General features: G+C 39.8%; 1 protein-coding gene across 4 annotated transcripts in view; it reads right to left on the bottom strand.

Moving 5' to 3' along the window:
* Positions 1-8,299: 8,299 nt before the first annotated feature.
* cdk6 (cyclin dependent kinase 6) overlaps positions 8,300-24,886 on the bottom strand; it is a 261,381-nt gene continuing 244,794 nt past the window's right edge. For 2 of the 4 annotated variants that reach the window (XM_080206667.1, XM_080206660.1), the window contains exons 7-8: positions 17,400-17,535; positions 8,300-17,062 (exon numbers count right to left, since the gene is read on the bottom strand). In XM_080206667.1, the coding sequence (XP_080062793.1) occupies positions 16,916-17,062; positions 17,400-17,535 (283 nt within the window). In that variant the 3' untranslated portion in view covers positions 8,300-16,915. The remainder of the gene's footprint in view (positions 17,063-17,399; positions 17,536-24,886) is intronic. The other 2 variants (XM_080206676.1, XM_080206686.1) reach the window with 2 other exon arrangements.

Genomic DNA, 24,886 nt, shown 5'->3' with positions numbered 1-24,886 from the left:
GTGACCTCTTTTAGCCCTCCTTATTGCTTGCTTAAGTTTTTTTCTACTTTTCTTGTATTGCGCGCTTGCTTCGTTCAGGGAATTATAATTCAGGGAAAAACTAACCGGCTTATAATTCAGGGAATTATAGGCCGGTTAGTTTAACGTCTGTTGTAGGAAAAATGCTTCAGTCTGTCATCAAAGAAGAAATAGCGAGGCACCTTGAGAAGAATTGTTTGATAGAGCAGACGCAACACGGATTCGTTAAGGGGAAGTCGCGTCTGACGAATTTATTGGAATTCTATGAGGATGTGACTAGTGCGGTGGACGGAGGGGAACCGGTGGATGTGGTGTTTCTCGATTTTCAGAAGGCGTTTGATAAGGTTGTTACAGAAGGTTAGGGGGCATGGAGTTGGGGGTAAGGTGTTAGCGTGGATAGAGGATTGCCTGTCAAATAGGAGACAGAGAGTAGGTGTCAATGGATGCTATTCGGATTGGCGGTTGGTGACTAGTGGAGTGCCCCAGGGATCAGTGCTGGGGCCTCAGCTATTTACCATTTATATAGATGATCTAGAGGAGGGAGCTGAGTGTAGGGTGTCGAAATTTGCTGATGACACAAAGATAAGTGGAACAGCAAATTGTGCGGAGGGTGTAGAAAGTCAGCAGAGGGATCTAGATAGGCTAAGCGAGGGGGCGAGGACCTGGCAGTTAGAATACACTGTTGTCTAGTGTGAGGTTATCCACTTTGGCAGGAATAATAGTAGGAAGGACTACTATTTAAAGGGCAAAAAGCTGCAGCATGCTACGGTGCAGAGGGACCTGGGGGGTCCTTGTGCATGAGTTGCAAAAACCCAGCCTACAGGTGCAGCAGGTGATCAGGAAGGCAAATGGGATGCTGGCCTTCATAGCGAGGGGGATTGAATATAAAAGTAGGGAGGTCTTGCTGCAACTGTACAGGGCACTGGTGAGGCCGCAGCTGGAGTACTGTGTGCAGTTTTGGTCGCCGCACTTGCGCAAGGATATTTTGGCCTTGGAGGGAGTGCAGAGGAGGTTCAGTAGGCTGATACCTGAGTTGAGAGGGTTGAACTATGAAGAGAGGCTGAATAGACTGGGCTTGTACTCGTTGGAGTTTAGAAGGATGAGGGGGGATCTTATTGAGACGTATAAGATGATGAAGGGGATGGATAGGGTAGAGGTTGAGAGGTTCTTCCCGCTCAGAAAGGACAGCAGGACTAGAGGGCACAGCCTCAAGATAAGGGGGGGCGCAGTTTAGAACAGAGTTGAGGAGGAACTTCTTCACTCAAAGGGTGGTGAATCTCTGGAATTCTCTGCCCGTTGAAATGGTGGAGGCTACCTCGCTAAATACATTTAAGACACGAGTAGATAGGTTTTTGGTAGGCAAGGGGATTAAGGGTTATGGGGAGAAAGTGGGAAAGTGGAACTGAGCCACTTCAGATCAGCCATGATCTTATTGAATGGCGGGGCAGGCTCGAGGGGCTAGATGGCCTACTCCTGCTCCTGTTTCTTATGTTTCGTGTGTTCCCAGCCTCCAAGTTTTGACAAGTGCTTTTTTTCTCTTTGACTAGGCTCACGCTATCTCTCGGTATCCAAGGTTCCCAAAACTTGCCATACTTATCCTTCATCCTTACAGGAATGTGTCAGTCCTGAATTTCTATCAACTTACATTTGAAAGCTTCCCATATGCCAGATGTTGATTTGTCCTCAAACATCTGCCCCCAATCTACATTCTTCAGTTCCTGTCTAATATTGTTGTAATTAGCCATCCCCCAGTTTAGCACCTTAACTTAAGGACTACACTTTTCTTTATCCATTACCTTAAAGCTTACTGAATTGTGGTCATTGTTCCCGAACTGTTCCCCTTTCTGAAAAGTCGACCACCTGACCAGGCTTATTCCCCAATACCAGGTCCAATATGGCCCCGTCCCTAATTGGACTATCTACATACTGTTTCAAGAGGTCCTCCTGGACGATCCTTACAAACTCTGCCCCATCCATGCCCCTAGCACTAAGTGAATCCCAGTCAATATAGGGGAAGTTAAAATCTGCCACCACAACAACCCTGTTACTTTTACACCTTGCTAAAATCTGCCTCCATATCTATTCCTCTATCTCCTGCTGGCTGTTGGGCAGCCTATTGTAAACCCCCAACATTGTGACTACACCCTTCTTATTCCTGAGCTTTACCCATATTGCCTCGCTGTATGAGCCCTCTGACGTGTCCTCCCACAGTACAGCTGTGATATTCTCCTTAACCAGTAGTGCAACTCCCCAACCCTTTTACATCCCCCTCTATCCTGCCTGAAACATCTTTATCTTGGAATGTTAAGCTGCCAATCCTGTCCTTCCGTTAACCAAATCTCTGTAATGGCAACAACATCATAGTTCCTAGTACTAATCCAAGCTCTTAAGTTCATGTTACACTTCTTGCATTGAAACAAATGCACTTCGGTCCACCAGACCCTCAGAGCTACATTTACTGCTAAAAGTTTTTCCTAATCTTGGCTTGTACAATTGGGTCCAAATTCCAACCCCACCTCTTTAAATAAATTGGCATTCACTTCTTCCACCAAGAGTACATTGCAGCAACTCACCAAGACTCCTTTGATGGTATCTTCCAACCCCACAACCTCTACTACTTAGAAGGACAGGATAGGGACGCATTGGAACACCACCACCTTGAGTTCCCCTCCAAGCCACACATTATCTTGACTTGGAACTATACTGTCATTCCTTCACTGTTGCAGGATCAAAATCCTGGAACTTCCCTCGTAGCTTTGGGTGTACCTACACCACATGGACTACGGCTGTTCAAGAAAACAGCTCACAACCACCTTCTCAAGGACAATTAGGAATGGGCAACAAATCCTGGCCTTGCCAGTGATGCCCACATCTTGTGACATAATAAATAAAAGTGCCCCCATTTGGTATACTGACATGTATTCAACCAAAACCTGAGACATAGCTAATAATGTATAATTTGGGCTGAGATTGTGTGTAATAAGTATCTGTCAAAGTTTGCGATAGAAGTGGCTCAAAAAAAGTGCAAATGCATTACAAATAGAGGAAATGTAGACCCTTTGAATGCCATTTTCAAATATAGCAGTTACATATTGTAAAAAAAAGTAAAGGTGCCATAGTCCCAGATAACCATAGGCTGCTCTCCTGTTTTGAGAGGGAGAGCTGACTGCGAGCGATTTAACCTGAGGTTCACCACACCTCAAGAAATGAGCAAGGTTGAGAAAATGGAGCCTGCATGAATAACCTCAGCCAGTACTGGATATGAACCCGCACTGATGGTGTTGCTTTGCTGTTCAAATCAGCTGTTCTAGCCAACTGAGCTAAACTGACTTATGTGTTGTATGTTTTGTCTGATTTTGATCCTTTTTTTTAAGTTTGATTGCAATAAAGAAATTTGCAATGTTAATCACCTCTTGTCTCTACTTGTACTGATTGATGTTGAAAGGTACCATGACCAAAATCACTTGTGCACAACACCCACCAAGATCAAGGCTATTATAAATGCTCAAGCTCCTCAGAATTTCAGTCAGCTTTGCTTGGTCTTGGGACTGCTGAATGATTACAGGAAATTCATTCTTTCCATACCTTGAAACCCTTCTAAAACCCCTGTACAAGTTTCTGTATCAGAACAAAGCCTGAAAGTGGTCAGAAGTACATGATGCTGTATTCAAGAAGGCTAAAAGCATGGACAAATTCTGAGGTACTGATGCAATTTGCCCTCTGGTGTGGATTGGCCTATAGCATTTGCTTCATGGACTTTAGATAAAGCAGAGAGGCAAGGTACTCAAATTTAACTCGGAGCCCAGGAATAATTCTCAGAATCCAGAAATTTCATCAGTATCTGGATAGAAATTCACAGTTTTAATAGATTATCGATGACTCAGCTCAATATTTGGTCCGCACACAAATATCCCTTTATCTGCAAACAGGATGTAGCGTTGAGCATTGATGTTGAGTACTCACACACACAACATCAAATACTGAAAATCTACCTTGCACAGCAAAGTGGATGGTCTTTTGAGGTTTCCCTATTGTGACATTCGTGTCTCTTTAAAAAATTGTTTTTTTAATATCATGATCTCTGCAGCTCACAGCCTTAGGTGATGTCATTGGGAGGAGAAATAAAAGAATTGGTGGAGCTCAGTTAACAAGTGTTTTTAGTTTTGTTTTGGCTGCAGTGTTAGAAGCATAGCTGAAAGACGCCTCTCTTTTCATTTTTAAAGTTTTACCAGTTAGCTGAAAGCACATCCTGTTTGCCATCCAGCAGTAAAGAATCTATGCTTTGATGTTTTGGAGACTACAAGCTGATCTAAGTTTTCAAAATCATTTAAAATCAGTATTCAACCTAGGGAACTGGATTCCAGTATTAAGCGAGCTTTAGCCTGTGCAGTGATAAACCTGTTTAAAGGGTTTTGTTTATTGGATTTTGGTTTCAATTGGAACATATTAGAAATATTCATTAGATTATACATTGTTGTGATTTTTTTCACTTGTAATTTCTGGCTAATTTTTTTACTGTACATGTTGATTATATTCGTAAATAAACTTTATGCGATTAAAGCTCCCTACTGGGTCATTTGAATTACAGCTGAAGTGAAATATCTCAGGCTTATCCTAGCCAAATTCAAGATGCAAAACTTATGATTCTGGCAGGTTTCATAAAACATTTTGGAGTTTCTAACTTGATCCATAATACTATGTGTCAGCAAGGGGGACATTGTTCATAAAAACAGCTTCTACTTTTCATGCATGGAGAACACACCAATCACAAGAAGGCTACTTGAGATATTGCTCAAAGGCATGGATCTTCCCCAGAGTTCCAAATCTCAGCTGACCTTCAACCTTGCTTTTCCAGGAGGATGGAGTTATTAATCACTTCAGGATGTTTGCTTTGGGGCATGCCTATTATTATTCCACTAACAATGAGGAAACCAGTGTGGGATCAACCTCATACAGGACACTGTTTGCATGAAAGAGATCACCTGGAGCTACTTTTTGTGGCTTGGCCTCGACAAAACATTGAAGCCAAAGCAAGATCTTGTTCTTCATGTCAGTGTGAGGAATATGCCTTAATTGGCACTCCTCCATCCATGGGGTTGGCTGATTTCATTGGTCCATTTGAGGAAACAATGATCATGGTGGTTATGGATGCTCATTCTAAATGACCAGATGTTTCAGTGATGTCCTCTATTACTGCTGACAGTACTAGTCAATGGCTAAGAGAAACTTTCAGTCGTCACTGATTACAAGAACAATTTGTCTTACAGGAGTTAGAGAACGTTTTGAGACATAATGAATTCATCATGTTACCTCCATGCCCTACCACCCATCCACCAATGGATTAGTTCAAACCAAGAAACATGCTTTAATGCTGTTGCAAAGACATTCCTCTCTTTGAAAGCATCTGGACAGATTTCTGCTGACACACCAAAACTTGCCACACACTACCACTGAAGCATCTCCAGCATTCCTACTTCAGATTCAGCTACATCATGTCCTAATGAACATTACTTTGTAAAAGTATCAGAAGCTGCCCTAACTCACAGCATAAGAGAAGATCTCCAGAACGTTTTTATTATAGTTAAGGCGAACTCATTTTTTTTGCACCGGTCTACCCTCTTCCCCAATTCAGAAAATATTTAGTTAAACTGACATTTCCAATAAGCGGGGAGGAGGAATATCTCATATTGTTGTATGTTTTGACTGGCTTGCCATATTTTGCAAGCCAGTGCATTGTGGGATTTCAGGTTCCATGTTTTCTCATTTGTTTGACTTTTTTTTATTCATTTGTGGGATATGGGCAGTGCTGGCTGGCCAGCATTTATTGTCCATCCCTAGTTTCCTTTGAGAGGGTAGTGATAATGTCTTTTTGAGCAATCGATACGACTAAGTGGCTTGCTAAGCCATTTCAGAGGGCTGTTGAGAATCAACCACATTTCTGTGGCGCTGGAGTCACACATAGGCCAGACCAGGTAAGAATGGCAGATTTTCTTTCTTAAAGGACATGAGTGAACTAGATGGGATTTTCCGACACTCAATAATGGTTTCATGGTCATCAGTAGATTCTTAATTCCAGAGTGTTTAAATTGAATTTAAATTCCACTGCCTGCCATGGCTAGATTTGAACCCAGGTCCCCAGAACATTGGCTGAGTTCCTGGATTAATAGTCTAGCGATAATACCACTAGGACATTGTCTCCCTGAAACAGCAATAAAGAACAGTTGCACTGTTAATAACCTCCTGTGTTGATTTGTGTCCCGAATGATCTCGAGTAAAAGGTACCAGGATCAAAAATCCAATAATAACGTTTGGATGATTTTCTACAACTTGAATTTCTAGTTTGTCACAACAACGTCACATTGAAATGGTGGTATCCTGTTTTTGAAACAAACAGTAGTTGAAAGATGGTTTCAATTTATTTTAAAATGCAGATGTGAGCACAAACCTGTGCACTTTGTCTGGTTTAGTTCTCAGTTTCAATTGCAAAGAAGATCATGATGAATAATATATTGTCAATGAGCAAGTTAGGTTATGCACATAATGGGCTCAAATTAGAGTACAGGCCAATGGACTATTTGTTTTCAGTTTTGAAGTTTAACTTTACATTTTAATGAAATTAAACAGTTTTACAGCAAGTATTCATGTTTTGAATCTTATTGCCTTTGATGGAAATTGACTGACAATTTTGTTTTGCTGAAGTTATCAGCAAGAAGCATTTCACTAATTTCATAGAATCAACATGTTACAGCACAGGAGGAGGACAATCAGCCCACTTTGCCCCAGTTGGCTCTTTGAAACAGCTATTGAATTCATTCAACTGCCTCTTGCTCTGTCTCCACAGCCCTGCAAAGGTTTCTTTTTCATGTGTATATATGCAATCCTATTACTGTTGAATCTGCTCTCACCACTCTTTCATTCAGTGCCTTCCAGATCATCACTGCTTTGATTCTTTTGTCAATTACCTTAAATCTGGTCATCAACCTCCCCTGCCAGGGAAAACATTTTCTTACTTTATCAGAACCCTTTATAATTTTGAACTGCCAGTGAATTTCCCTTAATCTTCTCTGTTGTTAGGGGAACAGTGTTCTCGTATGAATGCAGAGAAGCAATCTAAGCTTGTTGCAGTTGTCCAGTTCAGTTTCTGACCTTTCGTGGCACAGCCTGATAAAACACTGGTGTGTGGTGTCACAGAATAAATAAGCCAGGGCTCTGCTTTTGATCCCCACACCATGTTGCCTTCTGATCTTGAATGCTGCCACGGACAAGTGCTAAGTGAAAGCTGGTGCCTATACCATAGGAAGGGCTGTAATGTTAGCAATCAGCTCATTCTTAATCTGAGTCACAAATGGCACACATGGATTTTATGCAGCCTTGTGGCCTTGATAACCTAAAACAGTTTGGACCAGCATTCTTATTTCCCTATTTTACTGTTTTATTTTCCTTCTGGGAGGCTCTTTCAACATTACCTGGTGATGTGGAACATCTCCCCTGATTTAATTCCAGGATAGAAGGGACTGACATGGATTCCCTGCCACTACAGGTGGGACCTCAATTATACACAATGAGCCAATTGACACCCAATCTCAGTAGTGGCTGAGGGATTAAACAGAGGCCACATGGGGCTCCTGTGCACTTGGAAAGTCATCGAGCAAAGCCTGTTGAGTCCTGCCCCACTCCCTCATTCCTCAGAAGGGGGGTGGTGTCTCTCACAATTATCCATCTGTTACTTAGGACCACTCCACAATCTTTGGCCTCAGATGGGTCCACTGTCACCAAAAGCCAGCTCTCCTACTGTTGGCAGTGTTTGGCCAGCAGCTCTGAAGGCAGGAATTCCACCACCAAGGATCTCAGTCAGGAGGGAGGTCCATTGGCATTAATTAAGTGTTTGAAGGGCACTTCCTTTGGATCCCCACACTTAGCTGTAGGTAGTTCCCTGCCAGTTTTCTGAATTGTAGGCAAGACTTGTCAGTCCAACAAAATCCTGGCTCCTTTGCCTGCTACCAAAAGTATAAGTTTAATACGTATTTAGCTGCCTGCACGGTTAAAGAATTTGGGCTATTGCTCTCCTCTGAGTGCTGTCACCCTCCATCTTCATCCTTCGATTTCCCCTGCCAAAGACCTGACCTCCAAACCTCATTTACCAGCTGGGGTGACAGATGCAATTTTATTCTTTGGCATTCTAGCATTGGAATCATGTATATTTAAACACCCCACGAGTTGTAGAAGAATATTTTGAAAGTAACACACCTTTACACAGTATCTTACACACTACAATATTTATTTATTTTCAAAATAAAAAGACATAGCAGCTAAGAACAGTTCAAGCTAAAGTAAAACACCAGGTAGAGACAGCAAAAGTCCACCCAACACAAGCAGCATTAGCATTGGTGTATCTTGCCAATGCAATCTTGTTCCCTATTTAACACATTCTAAATTGTAGACCCTGGCAAGGCATAAATTTAGCAGCAAACATGAATCAGGAATGCTCTAAGTACAAAGCTATTACAACAAAAATACTATAAATATGAAATCATATTTGTTCCATGAAACATTTTTGGCGCCCAAACTAATCCAACCCCCTGCCTTGAAAGCTTAACCAGTCAGACAGATACTTGAACATATAAATACAATTTGCTGCAACATGATAAGATTGTTCAACCAAAAATAATCTATAAGTTTTACAAATGAGTTCAATTTAACATGTATGTTAAAGATTCATACAAATCTATACAGAAAAGATCTTTGTTAAAGGTTTCAGAAAAATTACAAAATACTATGAATGTTATTAACACCTGTAGGTTGGTAAGAATACCACGTGGACCCAGAGGGAACATACCTTAGCAAATATGGTTGGAATTTCATTGGGGTTCTGCCACTCTCCTGCCATAACTCCAGAAAGGCCCAGGGAAATGGTGGAGAACCAGTTGCCAGGGCTTTCCAGGAATAAGGGGTGGAACTTCTATCTGTTCCTTACGAGGCGATAGGAGTCCGGGAAGAGTAAAGATGGGGAAGGAATTCGCCAAGCTGGGACTCTTAATGGAGTTCCTGCTCCTGTTCCAGCTGGGACTCAGTATCTATATACCTGGTGCTATGATGAATACAGGCATGTCAACCTCCACAAAGGTGAAACACTGAAAAATTAAAATCATTGTTAGAAGATCTACTCCCATCACTCACTGGGCTGATCGGAATTGGCCAGATCAAAAGGAAAAAAATGTGGGAGCTTTTAAGGCTGAGGAGAAAATGGGCACCAGGGATGCACTTATTTACTCCATGGAAAACAAAGTGTCTTCCTGTTGATCCTGCAAAGTCCTGGGATTTTGGGACTGGAGGGATGTGATCCCATTATAACTGCTGAGATTGTATCCTGAGGGATATGGCCTCAGTCCACAAAATATATTGGTGTAGTTAATATAAGTTATTAAATATGAACAGCCTGTTTATAAAGCAGCTGTGAACCAAAATTCCAAAAGTTAAGGAAATTGATTATTAAGTGCACACAAGCTAGTTTTGTCTTTATTTCTGCAAAGCGCTGGAATTCTGATTAAATTCAATGCAAAACAAAAAAAAACTTGCAGTAAGGTAAGGCTAAACAAGCAATAAAATCATAGCTATGGAGGCATGATAAAATGTATTTACTGTAGAATATACAAATGTGCACTAAATAGCAACAGCAAAGTGTTTTACTCACTGCAAGTCAAATATGCAAATAAAACTTGCAGTATGATGTGTGCATTTTGTAAAACCTGAGGTCCATAATAACTTATGGTGTTTTAACTGATTTTACACGGGCTTCTTATTTAGCTGTTAGATAATTATGTCTTCAGTGACACCTACGGATATGAAGCACAAATCATACTTCAATGATTTACTAATTTGCAGAAGTAACGGCCTGTTACCAGTGATGATTTCATTACATCAATGCTGAACCCATAGTACAGTATAAAACTAATAATCTAATAACAAACAGGCACAGACAAAAATTATAAAGTGCCATGTTTTGAATTAGTAAAGCATTATTCCAACTGCAGGTTAAATATAAAGATTGTAGTCTGTCTTGTGTATTTTGCAACACTTAGTTTGTAGCAATTTGAGGAAATATGGTGGATATTCTACTGGCCAAATGTCAAATATTCTAAGTATGATTTAGCTTCAAGTATTGAAACATTGTAAAATCAATATTGTTATTTGATAGATTGAATAAATAAATGATGCAATTGAAAGGTAAGTTGATAAGATTGTGCTTTGTTGAGATCTGTTTTTCAGTTTTGACATGGTGTGTGATATAAAGCTATGCAATACCAGCAGAACTCACATCCATTGACACAATATTGAATATATTCAGAGGTAGAGTTTCTGCTTTGGGCACAATTGAGAAATTGGGTTCAAACTGTGTTGGTTATAGTTCAAGTTTTGGCTAAAAGGCATTTGCATACCCAAGGAATTCTCTCGTCTTGCATACCCTGCTACCACTGTCAACGAGAACTGAGAATTTGATGCTCAGCCAAAACTCCGTTCACAACAGCAGGACCGGATAATCCCAGCTGCGGTGAGATCAAAGAATTAGGGCTCAAATTTAAAATCTTCTACGAACCTGGACAGTCACTGTAAAGGAAAGTAATTGTTTATTTTTTTCCTTTGCATCAAAAGTTTTAACTGGTGTACTTAACAGCTGCAAATGGATATGATTAGGCAATTGGTGAAAATGCACCGTCTACTTTATTTCAATCTGGCAGCTATTGGCCAGTTTTGTGGACAGGGCCAAGAGACCAGCATTAAAGATTAGAGAATTTCGATTTTCATGAGTGTAATTTATACTTTATTTCCTGCAATACTAATTAGTGGAAAGCTGACCCCACATTCATTAATTTTAAAGGACAGTGACCTCTCTTCATGAAGGATTTGGTTTATTAAACCTGTTGCTTGGAAAATGTCACTTCTGTTTCACCAGATTATTTTTCTAGTGAGAAATAATTTATACCATAACACGCGATGGGAGGTTTTCACTTTTCTAATCATACCAATTTCTGATCATGTACAGAAAAAAAGTTATGTTTTTAACATTAGCTATATTACTATATTGAAAGATAAAATATGACCCTTTGCCATATTTGATGACGCTCAATAAATCAGGATTTTGTTTTTGATCTTCTTTCTGTTCACTACAGTTTAGCCTATTTGATACCATACAAATGTTTCATATACTTTTGTACTTAATTCCTCTCTTTTCTATTTTGAGGGTACTACCCATTCTGGTGAAGTTTCTTGCTGAATTATTAACCAAAAATTGGCAACTGGAAAGTGGGAAAAACGTTAATTTAGTATGTATTTACTGTGATTTCTGTTTTTTAGAATTCTTCAATTTACAACTACCAACTCTTAGACCATTGGGTAATTTGTATGTGCCATTTTTTCCTCTAAACACCTTGAACTCTTTGGTTCTTGTAATGTTATTTTAACGATTTATTTTCAACTGTCATCCATTCTCACACTCCCTGCGCGGTCCCAATGCTCACAAATTGTTTATTTCTTTGCATTAACACGTTCTCAATTCTCTTTTATCACATTCGCTGTCTCTTTTTCCCTTTTGATACAAAATCATATCTGTGGAACAACAACATATTACCTAAACATTGATTAATTTTAGAATTGGATCGTTTTCTCTTTTAGTCATTATGCAGCATTGCAACTTTAACTTTGCTCATTGTTATGAATTAAAATAAGAGAACAAACCAACATTGCTAGCTGTAACTATCACTGCTTCACACAGTTTATTCCTCAGCTCTAAGAATCTGAGCGTCTCCTTCTGTTTTACAACTGAGCAGTGTATGCTTATAAATTTTATTTTCAGATCTTTCTCAAATGTGGAACCAAATTTTTCCAGAACCACATTGAAATAAGAAAATTTCAGTATAGAAACACTTCTTTTAAAAGTACTTATTTTAAATAGTTGAAATGTCTATTTATAAGTGAGTTGGTCTTGAGTTATAAAGTGGAAAGCCCTAACAAACCAAGTACTGATATAATACTTCTGTCTAATGTTTTCATGAAAATGTTAATTGACTGTATTGGATGCGCTATTCCACAAATAGTAAAATTTCTTACCTCCAGAATCTATTGACATTTATATCAGTATAAACGAATGACTATGGCTAATGTTTCAGGGAACTCAATAACCTAACAGCTACTGCACGTCAAATTAATTTAGTGTTGCGAGGTGACTTGTGACATTAGAGAGCCATGGTCATGCGCTGGGTAAAGTTAACTTTTACTTTACACGCAAGTATTAGGAGCCCTTTGATTGCCTTCTTTATGTGGCACAGTGGTTAGCACTGCTGCCTCACAGCGCCAGGAACACAGGTTCAATTCCAGCCTTGGGTCACTATCTGTGTGGAGTTTGCACATTCTCCCTGTGTCTGTGTTGGTTTTCTCCGGGTGCTCCAGTTTCTTCCCACAATCCAAAGATGTGCGGGTTAGGTTAATTGACCATATTAAATTAACCCTAGTGTCAGGGGTACTAGCTAAGATAAATAGGTGGGTTTACGGTAATGGGGCCTGGCTGAAATTGTGGTCGGTACAGACTCGATAGGCTGAATGGTCTCCTTCTGCACTGTAGGGATTCTATTAAAATGTGTGGTTATGGGATCACAGTGTTCATAAAAAATAGTTTCACAGAGCTTTTTGACAATAGATAATGAAATGACGCAAATCAAGTCTGAAAGTGATTACAACAGTTTTGTCTAATATAATTGCATTGAAAATTACACAGAGCTCGTCTATCTCCTCCATCCTGAAAGTATAATAGATTTGTTAAATATTTTCATTAGAACTTGCTTCTTTAAATTTTTACTTAAGGAAATGCGTCATCGTTTGATGTATTTTGTTGTAGCTGTGGCAACGTAACCTGAATGACAGTATCTCTTAGTTTGCAATTTTATGTGTTTGTCCAGCACATTATTTATTTATTATTTGGAGAGTTGTGAACTAGTTTGCTACTTTAGACACTGATTAACCTCTTCCCATATTGAGGGATGTTACGGTCATTAACCTGTTTACGTATTAAGGGATTTTTAAAATTGATTTGTGAGATGTAGGCATTACTGGCTGGCCAGCATTTATTGCCCACCCCTAGTTGCCCTTGTTCAAAGGACCGTTCAGAGTCTCACATTGCTGTGGCTCTGGAGTCACATGTAAGCCAGACAGGGTAAGGATGGCAGATTTCCTTCCCTAAAAAACATTAGTGAACCAGATGGGTTTTTCCGACAAATGACAATGGTTTTATGGTCATCAGTAGATCCTTAATTCCAGATTTTCTTTTTTTACTGAATTCAAATACCACCATCTGCTGTAGTGGAATTCAAACCCGGGGCTCCAGAACATTAGTTGAGTTTCTGGATCAATAGGCCAGTGATAATATCACTGGGCCATCTCTTCCCCACAAGGCTAGAAGTCCATTATGTTTGATGCTCTCAGTCTTGTTTATAATTAATAGGAAAGCAATGTGTGTCAGGGACAGACTATCAAGATACTAATTACAATTATACACTAAGGGCTGTCATTGACTGGTAGTTCAAGCTACATAGCTATGGCTGCCTGGCACTATGACAATGTTGTAAATCATATATGGTTATAAGTATCACAATTCAATAATGATATTCACCGTACATAAAAACATCTACTGAATGCTTTGTTTAATGGAGAGCAACCCATGAAATTCCTAACAGGACATTTTGCATAGAAACTTGAAAGTTTGAACATTAATTAAGCTACAGAAGGAGAATTCTACTTTTCATATATACTACAAAAAATAAGACTTTCTGGTTGTGTGAGCTTTGAGACATATGGGACCTCAACAAACAGTTGCTAGGAAATTTGTTTGGAAATACAGTAGACTGCATTCTAAATATTAAGCACTTGGTGAAAGTAGAAATATAGAATGTGATTCTTTAAGAAATTTTAAAATTTGGCATCTTAAATAAAGTTGACTGTATAAAGTAGAATTCGAGGCAGATAGGATAAAATTCCTTTATATTGCTTCTAGAAAACCAAACACAGTATTGTAACTGCTATGAGCGCTGGACTGTTTCATTATTGTGCATTTCTTAAAAGTAAAAACAAAGCAGACAACCAAAAGTACAGCAATGTCATCAGTCTTTTTCCAAAGTGGGGTTTACATTGATGATGTCCTTGGAGCAGGGCAGGGGTGAGGCACGATGGTGAGAACCACAATTTGGAGGAAGGAACTGTAGCACTGCAATATTTGATAAAGACATATAGCAACCTAACAAGCACACTTGCATTTCCAATGTTGTTGGCCATGTTATTTCCTTGAATGAAAATGCATCCGTAAAGCATCAGAGCTTTTAAAGCAGTGTAGGAAACCATGAATTAATAGTATTTTTAAAAAAAATTAAAATCACAACCATTGTTCCTTTGATAAATGATGTCCCTTGCACCTTTTGCCATTTATTTTCAATTTAATTTTTTCTCTTTGCTGATCCATTCAGCTATCTCCCTACTTTCCATGTTCAGAATTCTACTGGAGACAGTATTTTGTAGCACAAAAAGAAGCCCTTCAGCCTGTTATACAATGGTAATGTGTTTAAAACATATGATTCAACTGAAAATATAAAACAGCACTTGAATGTAATAGGGAGGAAGATTTTTTCTAAAAATTCAGCTCATCGATTTCAGAAAATACATCTATTGGGCTGTCTTGAATCATAAAAATATTATCTAGAAGCACCGAAGTCAGATTAGTGGCTGAGTATTGGTATCACATAGGAACATTTCTTGAAACACTATTAATTCACCTGAAATGGATGAGTTAGAAAGTTTGTAACTTCAATTTAATATAAATGTCTTGGTAAAATACAGGTTAAAAAATTATCCCCTTTATTTTTATGTATTTTTAAGCATATTTACAGTTTGAGTTTGTGCATTATATTAATTTGCACTGACGTGAGCCAAAACATATATTCTAGTTGTTGAGGTTAGAGATATACCTCATCAACACCTATCCTAATATGTACTCTAATCAGTATTTTATTGATTTGCTTTTCATCAGTCACTAAAACACAAAGACTAGTAACACAGCTTGTTTTATGTAAAGTCCCTTGCAATGTTGTACTAAACCTTCTTTATTCGTAATAAATTATCAAAAATGTCTTTTTCACCATGCTTTAGTTTTTGTAAACCGCAATTTCATTACATAATGGATATTCGTTATTTTCTTGCACCTTTTCACATACACAGTCCATAAGGTCACCCATTAATGACACCTTACTAGAGTATGACTGTCTTCAAGGCAAATACATGTATTAGTACTATATAAAATAGTTTCTTAATCTGCTTTAACACTGAACCAGATTTATATCCTAAATACAAGCACTTTATGATTATAAATCTATAATATTATCAGAGTCATCTGAAGCAGATGGTTTTCCACTTGAGTACAAATGTTATAGTACAGTTTGTAAGGAAGATACTAATATGCATTGGACTAGATCATTTCACCAGTGCTGTATCACATTACAATGATCCAACTATGATGGGGTACTTGTCCACCCTTCTGTAACATTGCAGTTTGACTTGTGATGCCACTCATCCAGTTTGCCCCAGACAGTCTGCTTTAACAGTGGAGTTTCTGGCACTTTACAAAATGTAAACCTGTGACAAAAAAATCAGATTTTGTTTTGAACAGAAAATTCATTTTGCAACATTATTCTGTGTTTTAATCTGCAGCAGTTACCAAACCTATTCAAGTTTCCATTGAATTTTATCAACAAAAGAGTATGGATCACATCACACCAACTCTGTCCCCAAAACAGGACCATCAGCTTTTAGATTTAGCAAAAGATGGTAACCCCAAATTGAACACACATGTCTTCATAATGTTCTGCAGGTACCAGATATGAGTGTTCCCGTGAGATTTGAAAAGCATCATGAACTGAAAACTGACGCGATCCATTCAATGGTGTCTTCACTTCGCATTTAAATGTGTTGATATGTGTTAAGCATTTATAATTCTGAAGGTATTTTTCCAAATTCACTGCAGCACTGCTTTGTCTTCTGTTGCAGCATATATAAAAAAAACCATCTAAAACAAGCAACTTTTATAAATGCGAAAAAGTAGTCTTGGTTTTTTTTTTCCTTTCTTGTTATCATAACATATAGCAGTTCTTTGAAGTCCAACTTTACTTTTAAAATATTTTGTTCCTGCTAATGTCACAGCAAATGAGCTGCTTTCTGTGTTCTTCCTTCCACACTTGTTGATACAGAAGATTGTTGTAACCCAAATGTTCACAGCACCATGGATGATGGCTGAAGAAATACCTTTCACTTTTAATGGTGCATTATTGAGTGAACATTTAATAACTACATTCAACAGTTAGATTTAGTATGTATTTAATTTTAATGTTCAAATTCTGGCCTTAGCAGCTGGAGAAAAAAACTCTGGTACGTTTGGCAGTGATGGTGTTCAGTAGGTTTGGCAGTGACCTTATTCCATCTTCCAAATATTTCACATTTGCAGCACTCCACATTCGGATAGCAAGATTTTGCAGCATTTGTGAATAGACAGCAGCTAACTTAGTTGAGAAATTTCCTGGGGTAGGGTGGGTTGGATGATGAGTGAGTGGCGGGGGAGCTGCAAAAGTTTTTGCATTGTTTCATTAACAGTAAACTTCCATTGGGCTATGAAATCAAGAAAGCACACGTAGGACACATGTTTCAAAAGCAGCATATGGATGAGATTCTGTCATTTTGTAAAATACTCGATTTGTCAAGTAATCTTTGCAAGAACGTGACATCTGACCAATGATTCAATACTCGACAAATAAAAATACACTAAAAAAAGAATCAGACATCTCACAGCCTTGTCCACTTCTGGTAGATGTTAAGCTGTTTTCCCTTCTGAAGAAGACTGGTTTGGAGATAGACACAAGTTCTGATTCTCAGTATATTTCTCGTGGTCCATAAAGTATTGATGGGACAGTGCACTGAAAGCAGATATTCTCTTCTCTGGGTTGAAGGTTAGAAACTTCTGTTTTCAAAATAAAACAAATTAGAAATAAGATTCCAAGTTACAATTAGCTCAAAGTTTGCCAGATACATGTCTCCAAGCTCCTGTAACAGGAGCACACCAACAATTGCTCCCCTAAAAATTCTCTGGTGTAACATTTCATTACAGGCGTAGGGATACAGAACTTATAATGTGAAAAGCATACAGGAAAGATACAGGTATCCACATTTAATGCTTCTATCTTGATAAGTTTTCAAAAAGTAAGTCACATTGATTCCATATTTTTCAATTTTAAAGATTGGATTTGCCCATAAAAATACATTATTTCTTAGTGCAGAATATGTTAACACAAGCATACCAACAGCAGGTCTTTCCCTGGTTCATTTATCTCTGGTACTAAATCCTGTATTGGCTGTGGAGACCTTGTTGAAAATGCATCTCTTGGTAGGGCCACATCACAAGGCCAGTCATCTTCACTTGGAACACCAAGTACGCTGTGAAAAAGAACAATACTTTAACACAAGTGCAAAAGGCATTCATGAACCAAATCACATTTTTAATAACTCGTGTGAAGTTGTGTTTTATTAATGAGACATATTTAACCTTCTAATTCCCTCCACCATTTTGTAGTTTTTTTGTCATGTAATACATCATTTGACAGACAAGAGTGTGGACGCGCTGTTTTATGTCAGATATCCATCAATATCACTCTTTCAGAGATGCATGTAAGTGGCTTTGGAAACTTCTTGGAATGTCCCTTCCTTGGTCTGACAGGTATTCAGTCATCCTTTAGTCAGCCACATACCATCAGAATGAAATTCTCTTTTGCTGTAAGCTCTGTTTTTCTCTGTAACTAGCAATCAGCTCACAGAATTCAGTCTCAGAAATTGCAGGTTTCATAGCAGCACATGATTGTAACTAGCAACTTGCTTATCATTAAGAAAAATTGGCCATTCTCATTTAATTAACATAGAAATTTCAACTTCAATGTTGATGTTAACTATCACATAAAATCAACTACAAGCATTAATGTAAATGTGAATAGAATGAGATTAAATGAACAAGTGGTCAGATGTTCAATTAATCAGACTTTTGAAAGGAATCATCAAGTGTAACAGAATTATATTTCATAGTATCTGCAACATTTAGGTATGCCATTAGAGGGCAGTGTTTATTCCTTTAGATAAACTGTAGGAAAGTGAATGTGATTTGTCTAAAGCCATTAAAAACGTTTGTCATTTTTCTTACCTAAAATCATACTTACAGTGCAAATGATCAGAAATATACATGTTTGAGCACAACTCTATTGTGAGCAATTTTGGGCCCCATATCTTAGGAGGGATGTGCTGGCCTTGGAAAGAGTCCAGAGGAGGTTCACAAGAATGATGCCTGGAATGAAAAGCTTGTTGTATGAGGAACGGTTGAGGATCTGGGTCCATACTCTTTGGAATTTAGAAGGATGAGGGGAGATCTTATTGAAACTTACAGGATACTGAGAGGCTCAGATAGAGTGGACGTGTTTCCACTAGTAGGAAAAACTAGAATCAGAGGGCACAACCTCATACAAAAGCGACAAGCCTTTAAAGGAATTTATGAGGAGGAATTTCTTTAGCCAGAGAGTGGTGAATCTGTGGAACTTTTTGCTGCAGAAAGTTGTGGAAGCCAGGTCATTGAGTGCCTTTTAGACAGGGATAGATAGGTTCAATTAATAAGGGGATCAGAGGTTATGGGGAAAAGGCAGGAGAATAGGGATGAACAAAATATCAGCCATGATTGAATGGCGGAACAGACTAATTCTGCTCCTATGGCTTATGAATTGTGCGTATCTGCCAAGATCAACCTAGAAAAACCTATGGCGGTACGGTGGTAAGTATTGTTGCCTCACAGGGACCTGGGTTCAATTCCCGCCTGGGGAGTTTGCACATTCTCCCCATGTCAATGTGGGTTATCTCCCACAGAACAAATATGTGGAGGTTAGGTGGATCGGCCATGCTAAATTGTCCCTTACTGTCTCATGATAACATAGATTAGGGATTTAGTGGGGTCAATATGTGGGATTATGGGGACAGGGCTTGGGCATTATCATTAAGAAAAAGGAGCTATTCGCATTTGTTTAATATAGGTGCTTTGTCGGAGAGTTGGTGCAGACTTAATGGGCTGAACAGTCTCCTACTACACTGTAGGGTTCTCTGAAAAAGATATAGAATTTAAATCATTTTATTAGCCTGTTTGAGGGGAAAGGTTTGCTGGACATTCCTCTAATGAGGAAGTATAGTTTCAGAATTTTCCAAGGGGGTGGCGGTGGAATTATGGGCAAGTGTCAGTTTTTAAAAAAATCCACCTTTTGACATTGTGGCTTTCAAAGCACCACACCATCCAGTGCTGATATTACTAGAAGAGGTAGAAATGGCATAACTGCATTGTCCCCGCACCCCATCATCTCTCCTCCTTACCAACTCACCTTCCTTGCCCCCTCATATGCCTGTTTCTATTTCCTTCAATACTATAGATACCTATCTAATGCAGGCATATGTAACATGGTCTGGATCCTGGTGGAAGTCGAGCTTGCAGGCCTCTGAAATACAAGTTGCCTGAGGGCAATTCCTTTTCAGAGATTGATAGCTAGCACTGTGCTTCCCCCACTGATGTGGAGATGTCATTGAGGCAGGCTTCTGGATTGCTGTGCAAACTACCATGACCTCAAGATTTGGATGGACTCAGGCATGCATTCACTGGCCACCATAAGTTCCAATCCAAATCTGACCTGCCTGAGGAAGATCACCCCAAAAATGTACAACTTGTTCTTTCTCTGATTCAATTTTTGTGCTGCCAAATGTTGGGAGAAGAGTTATGCTGCCCATTATGCTATACTCACTGGCACATTGCTGGCATTGTGTGTGTGTGTGTGTGTGTGTGGCAGTATAAATAGACAGTGTACTGACAGACTGGCTGCACATACTTCCATGGGGTGGGGTAGGGTGATTAACAGAACTTTTCATGTAGTGCTCAAAAATGCATATATTGTCTTCTGGCATCCTTTATTGCTAGTTTATTATCTACTGATTGAGAAGTGTGGATAGGTCATCCCTCATTTTCAGCGGCTAGGAAATAGCAATTCATCACAGGATCTTAAGTTTGAAATCAGACAGTAAATTATAGATGAGTATTATGCCTCTGCATTTATACTACACATCCAGCACTGAGCAAAATCAAATATGACAATAGCATTAAAATATTTTCTGAATTTACACTCCCTACAAAATTTAATGCATGGTAAATATGGCATGCCCCCTGACCTTGGCATCTAGATTCACAACACATGTAGCCCTGTATCAGCAGTATAAAGATGAGAGATTTATTTCTGCATTTTAAATTGGATTCTTCTACAAATCACACCCTTGAAATATTAACTGTTTTTCCCACTAGAGTTGATGCATGACCTCAGTATTTCCAGCATTTTCTGATTTGCAGTATATTATTTCTACAGATCAATATCAAATGCAATGTTAAATCATGTCCAGAAAGTACATTAAATATAGGAAAAGAAAACTAGGATTAAGAGTGATACAAAGAAAAACAAAAAAAACCCAGTTTTTCAACTTTCAAATCTGCAACAATTAAAATATTGAATGAATGAGACACCAGACTTGTAAAATATAATTTTCAATGCAGGAAGGTTGGTTTGGCAGTAACTAAGACTTACCACACTATTACAAATTAATTTACACTTGAATAGAAAAATCTACTTTTTCTTGCATGGATCTAGTGAATTTACACCATGGAAGAACACAAAGAATATGGCCCTCTCAAGCATGTTCTGTCATTCAATAAGATCATGGTTGATCTGATCTTGGCCTCAACTTCACTTCTTGCTTGTTCTCCATTATCCTTAGCTCCCTAACAGCTCAAAAATCTGTCTATTTTGGCTTTGAATATCTTCAATGACATCGCCTCCATAGCTTCCCGGGTTAGAGAATTCCAAAGGTTTAAAATTCACAGAGAAGAAACTCTTCTGCTTGATCATAAATAGATGAAGTCCTTATTCTGAATCAATATCTCCTAGTTCGTGTCATCTCAGCATCAACCTTGTCAATCATCCTCATAATCTTACATGTTTCAATAAAATTACCTCTCATTCTTCTAAACGCCAGTGAATTTAGGCTCAATCTGCTCAAACAGATGATTCTTCACCGCAGGAAGCAACCTATCAAACCTTCTCTGACTTACTTCCAAAGTAAATATATTCTTCCCTGAATAATGAGACCAAAACCGTACACAATATTCTTGGTCTGGCCTTGCCAATGCCCTACTTTTGGACTCCACTCCATCTTTGCAATAAAGATCATCATTTCACAGCCTTCATGTGTTTGAATACCAAAAAACTGGCTGGAATTTTCTTGTTCATGCCAGTGAGATCTCCTAGTCTAGCTGACAGTGCACATGGCCACAGGTTTCCTGGCAGCATGGGGTGCAGTCAATGGGAAATCCCATTTCAGTGGCAGGACCAGGAGACCCCACTGCTGGTAAATGGCACACCACCTCCTGAGAAGCATGCCAAGGGGAGGCCACAAAACTCCCCGCACTGGTTTTGTGAAACTTCTGGAGAAGCAGGGCAACTGAGACAGCACCTTTCTGATTTCCATGTTTTTTTTTAGAAAGATCATAGAAATCTACAGTGCAGAAAGGAGGCCATCCAGCCCATCGAGTCTGCACCAACCACAATCCCACCCAGGCCCTACCCCCATATATTACCAACTAATCCCTCTAACCTATACAACCCAGGGCACTAAGGGGCAATTTAGCATGGCCAAAACTGAGCATATGCAGGTGAAGAAGTTGCTGTCCAATTTACTTCTTAATACCGGTGGGCACTAATGTTCTTGGCCAATAAGGGTGAATGGCATAAATTACATTTACACCTTACTTTCAACTCTAACTCTTTACCTCTATCAGAGAAAAAATTAAGGAAGAACAGTCTAGGAGAGACAGTCAGCATATACAAATGACCACAGGCAGAACACCTGAAGTAGTCACAAAAAAGGTGAAATTTGAAGAATCATACATATATTCAGGATATGCACCTATGGCTAATGTTAGTTTAAGATTTAGTTTATGGGTTAGCACTTCTAGTGGTTAGAGTTTTGCTGTTAGCTATTGTTAACAACCATGTCATGAGGGTCCATCTCATGCATATCCTGTATTATGTGGGAACTCATGAACACTTTTGTGCATCCTAGAAAACACATGCAGGAAATGCCATTCAATAATGCCATTGAAACTTGGTGGGGTTCAGACTTTATGGCAAGAATTTTATGTGCAATGTGGCATATGGTGGGTGGGACAAGAAGTGGCCACGTTTTTTGGTTCCACCCGAGATCCTGGAAAAACCATAGTAAAATGCTGGCTGGCCAGTCAAAGCCTGTTCAGCATGAAATACTTCCAGACATAGTCAGTGAGGCTGGCAGGGATGGGAGCGTGGTGGGCACTGGATCCAACGGCAACCAGGTGGGGTGTCTAAAAGTAACTGCTTGAAACAGCTGTAGACAACTGAGGAGGCAGGGTGAGGTTTGCATCATGGTAGCAGCACCCAGTAGACATTCCAGGTGGGAGGGCACCTCAGGTGGGCATCAAGCACCCCCCTCCATTTCTCAGTTGACTGCCTCCGTACACTTATGGAGACGGTGAGTGCCAGGCAGAATATGTTGATCCTATGGGATAGCGAGAGGTCACCCCATTCAGAAGAAGGCCTGGACAGAGGTGGGAGCTAAGATCTGCAGACATGACTTGGTCTACTTCCACACATGGATACAGTGCCATAACAGGTTCAATGATTTTCTGAGCTCCGCAAGGAATACTAAGTTAGTATGTCCAGTGTGGAGAAATGTGGAAGGGTGCCTGTCCTTAGTAGCACTCTTGGGTATTGGAATCAGAGTCTCAGAACACACTTCTGTTTTTGCAAATGAAGGCTGGGAGAGAAGATTGGGAGCCCTAAATCCATCTAAGGATCACGTGTGAAAATGTGTTCCTGGGGGACAGCATGGTATGGTGTTGAAGCTGGAGGGCTGAGTACTGAATGGACCTTTGCACTTATAAGAGAAACAGGCACAACAATATTGAGCGTTCTGCCACTGGTGGTGGACAACCTGGCAGTTTTCACCAGCTGTGAGCTACGAACCCTTCAGCTGGAATGCGAGTGAGGAGAAAGGTCCTCATGTCAGGCAGAGGCTGGAGTCTGAGGAAGGTAAGAGTTCAGTGGGCAGAAACAGAACAGGCGGAGAGTGAAAAAAATGTTATAGAATGGTAGAATCATACAGTGTAGAAGAGGCCATTCAGCCCATGTGAGAAACACTGGATCTCCCACCTATATCTCCCACTGCCTGGTCCTATTCTATCTCGTTTAGCTGCTTAGGATGCACTAGGGCGTCGGGTGGCACATGGCTAGACTACTGCTTCACAGCGGCGGTGACCCATGTTTGATTCCTGGCTTGGGTCACTGTCTGTGCGGAGTCTGCACATTCTCCCCATATCTGCATGGATTTCATTCTCTCTTCCACCTCCTTCTGTTGGGAAAAAGATACAGAAGTCTGAGGTCACGTACCAACCGACTCAAGAACAGCTTCTTACCTGCTGCCATCAGACTTTTGAATGGACCTACCTCGTATTAAGTTGATCTTTCTCTACACCCTAGCTATGACTGTAAGACTACATTTTGCACTCTCTCGTTTCCCTCTCTACAAATGGTTGCTTTGTCTGTATAGTGCACAAGAAACAATAATTTTCACTGTAGACTAATACAAGTGACAATAATAAATCAAATCATTTACCAGCACTTGGTACGTAACCTTGAATATTATGACATGCCAAGAGCTTAATATAGGGTCATTTTATTCCTCATAAGGACTTCTGAGAAACAGTGCCCCACGATACACCAATCACTAAACCACTGTGATGCCATTTGCACCTGGCCGCTTATCATAGACATTGATTGTGTGATGAGTAATAGTACTGTTTTCTTCTCTCAATGAGCCAAGATCTTAAATCAGCCGGGATCCTCCATTAACGCTGGAGTGGGAGCAAATGACAGAGTACCCAGAATGCTGAGTCTGTGGGCCTCTGGCATTGTTCATCAGGCGGCAGGTGCTGGATGTCCAGTAGATTGCATGGGGAGATCTGATGAATATCCCTGAGGATCTACAAGCCATGTCTCTGTCACGGAGGATTCTAACTGGAGCATGAGTACTGTGATGAGTCTGAGCTGGGGGTGCACAGCTTCATCCACTGGGAGAGTGAATCTCATGGAGAGGAAGCTGAGCAGAATCAGGGATTTCTAAATTTGGATCTGTAAGCCCTCACGTAGGCAATGACCTCAGGAGGTCACTGCCAGTGTGAGAGATGGATGTTGCACCTAGTTACTCTGCTAGGTGTCTGTAAATCAAAGGTGAGCAGGGAGGTTCAGACATATCCTTCAACTGGCTCTGTGAGCTCCTCTCAAGACACCCCAGATGCAGATGGTAGCCACTTTGCCCCTTGGTCAGTGACTGTGCCACACTCAGAATCTGTGATGACTGATGAGTACCCTGCCATGTTGCATCCTCTCAGGTGGAGCCTGCTCAGACTCCACTAGCCAGAGGATGACCACAAGGTCACTGGAACCAACAAGTCACCACTGTCAGCAAGTCTCCAATGCTGCCATCAGCGAGGTGGGGACAGCAAGATGTAGCATCTGCAAACATAAGCTTAAGGCACAGTGAGCACAGCAATGGGTTTGCACAGATGCCTTTTGATTTTAATAATATCATATGTGCAGCTCTCACTAGTCAATGTTGTAAAGCATGTCAGTTATTT

This window comes from Carcharhinus amblyrhynchos, chromosome 2 (assembly GCF_965287045.1).
Source record: "Carcharhinus amblyrhynchos chromosome 2, sCarAmb.v2.hapA, whole genome shotgun sequence".
NCBI lineage: Eukaryota > Metazoa > Chordata > Chondrichthyes > Carcharhiniformes > Carcharhinidae > Carcharhinus > Carcharhinus amblyrhynchos.
The sequence above is the reverse complement of the archived record's forward strand: the minus strand, read 5'-3'. Positions and strand labels throughout refer to the sequence as shown.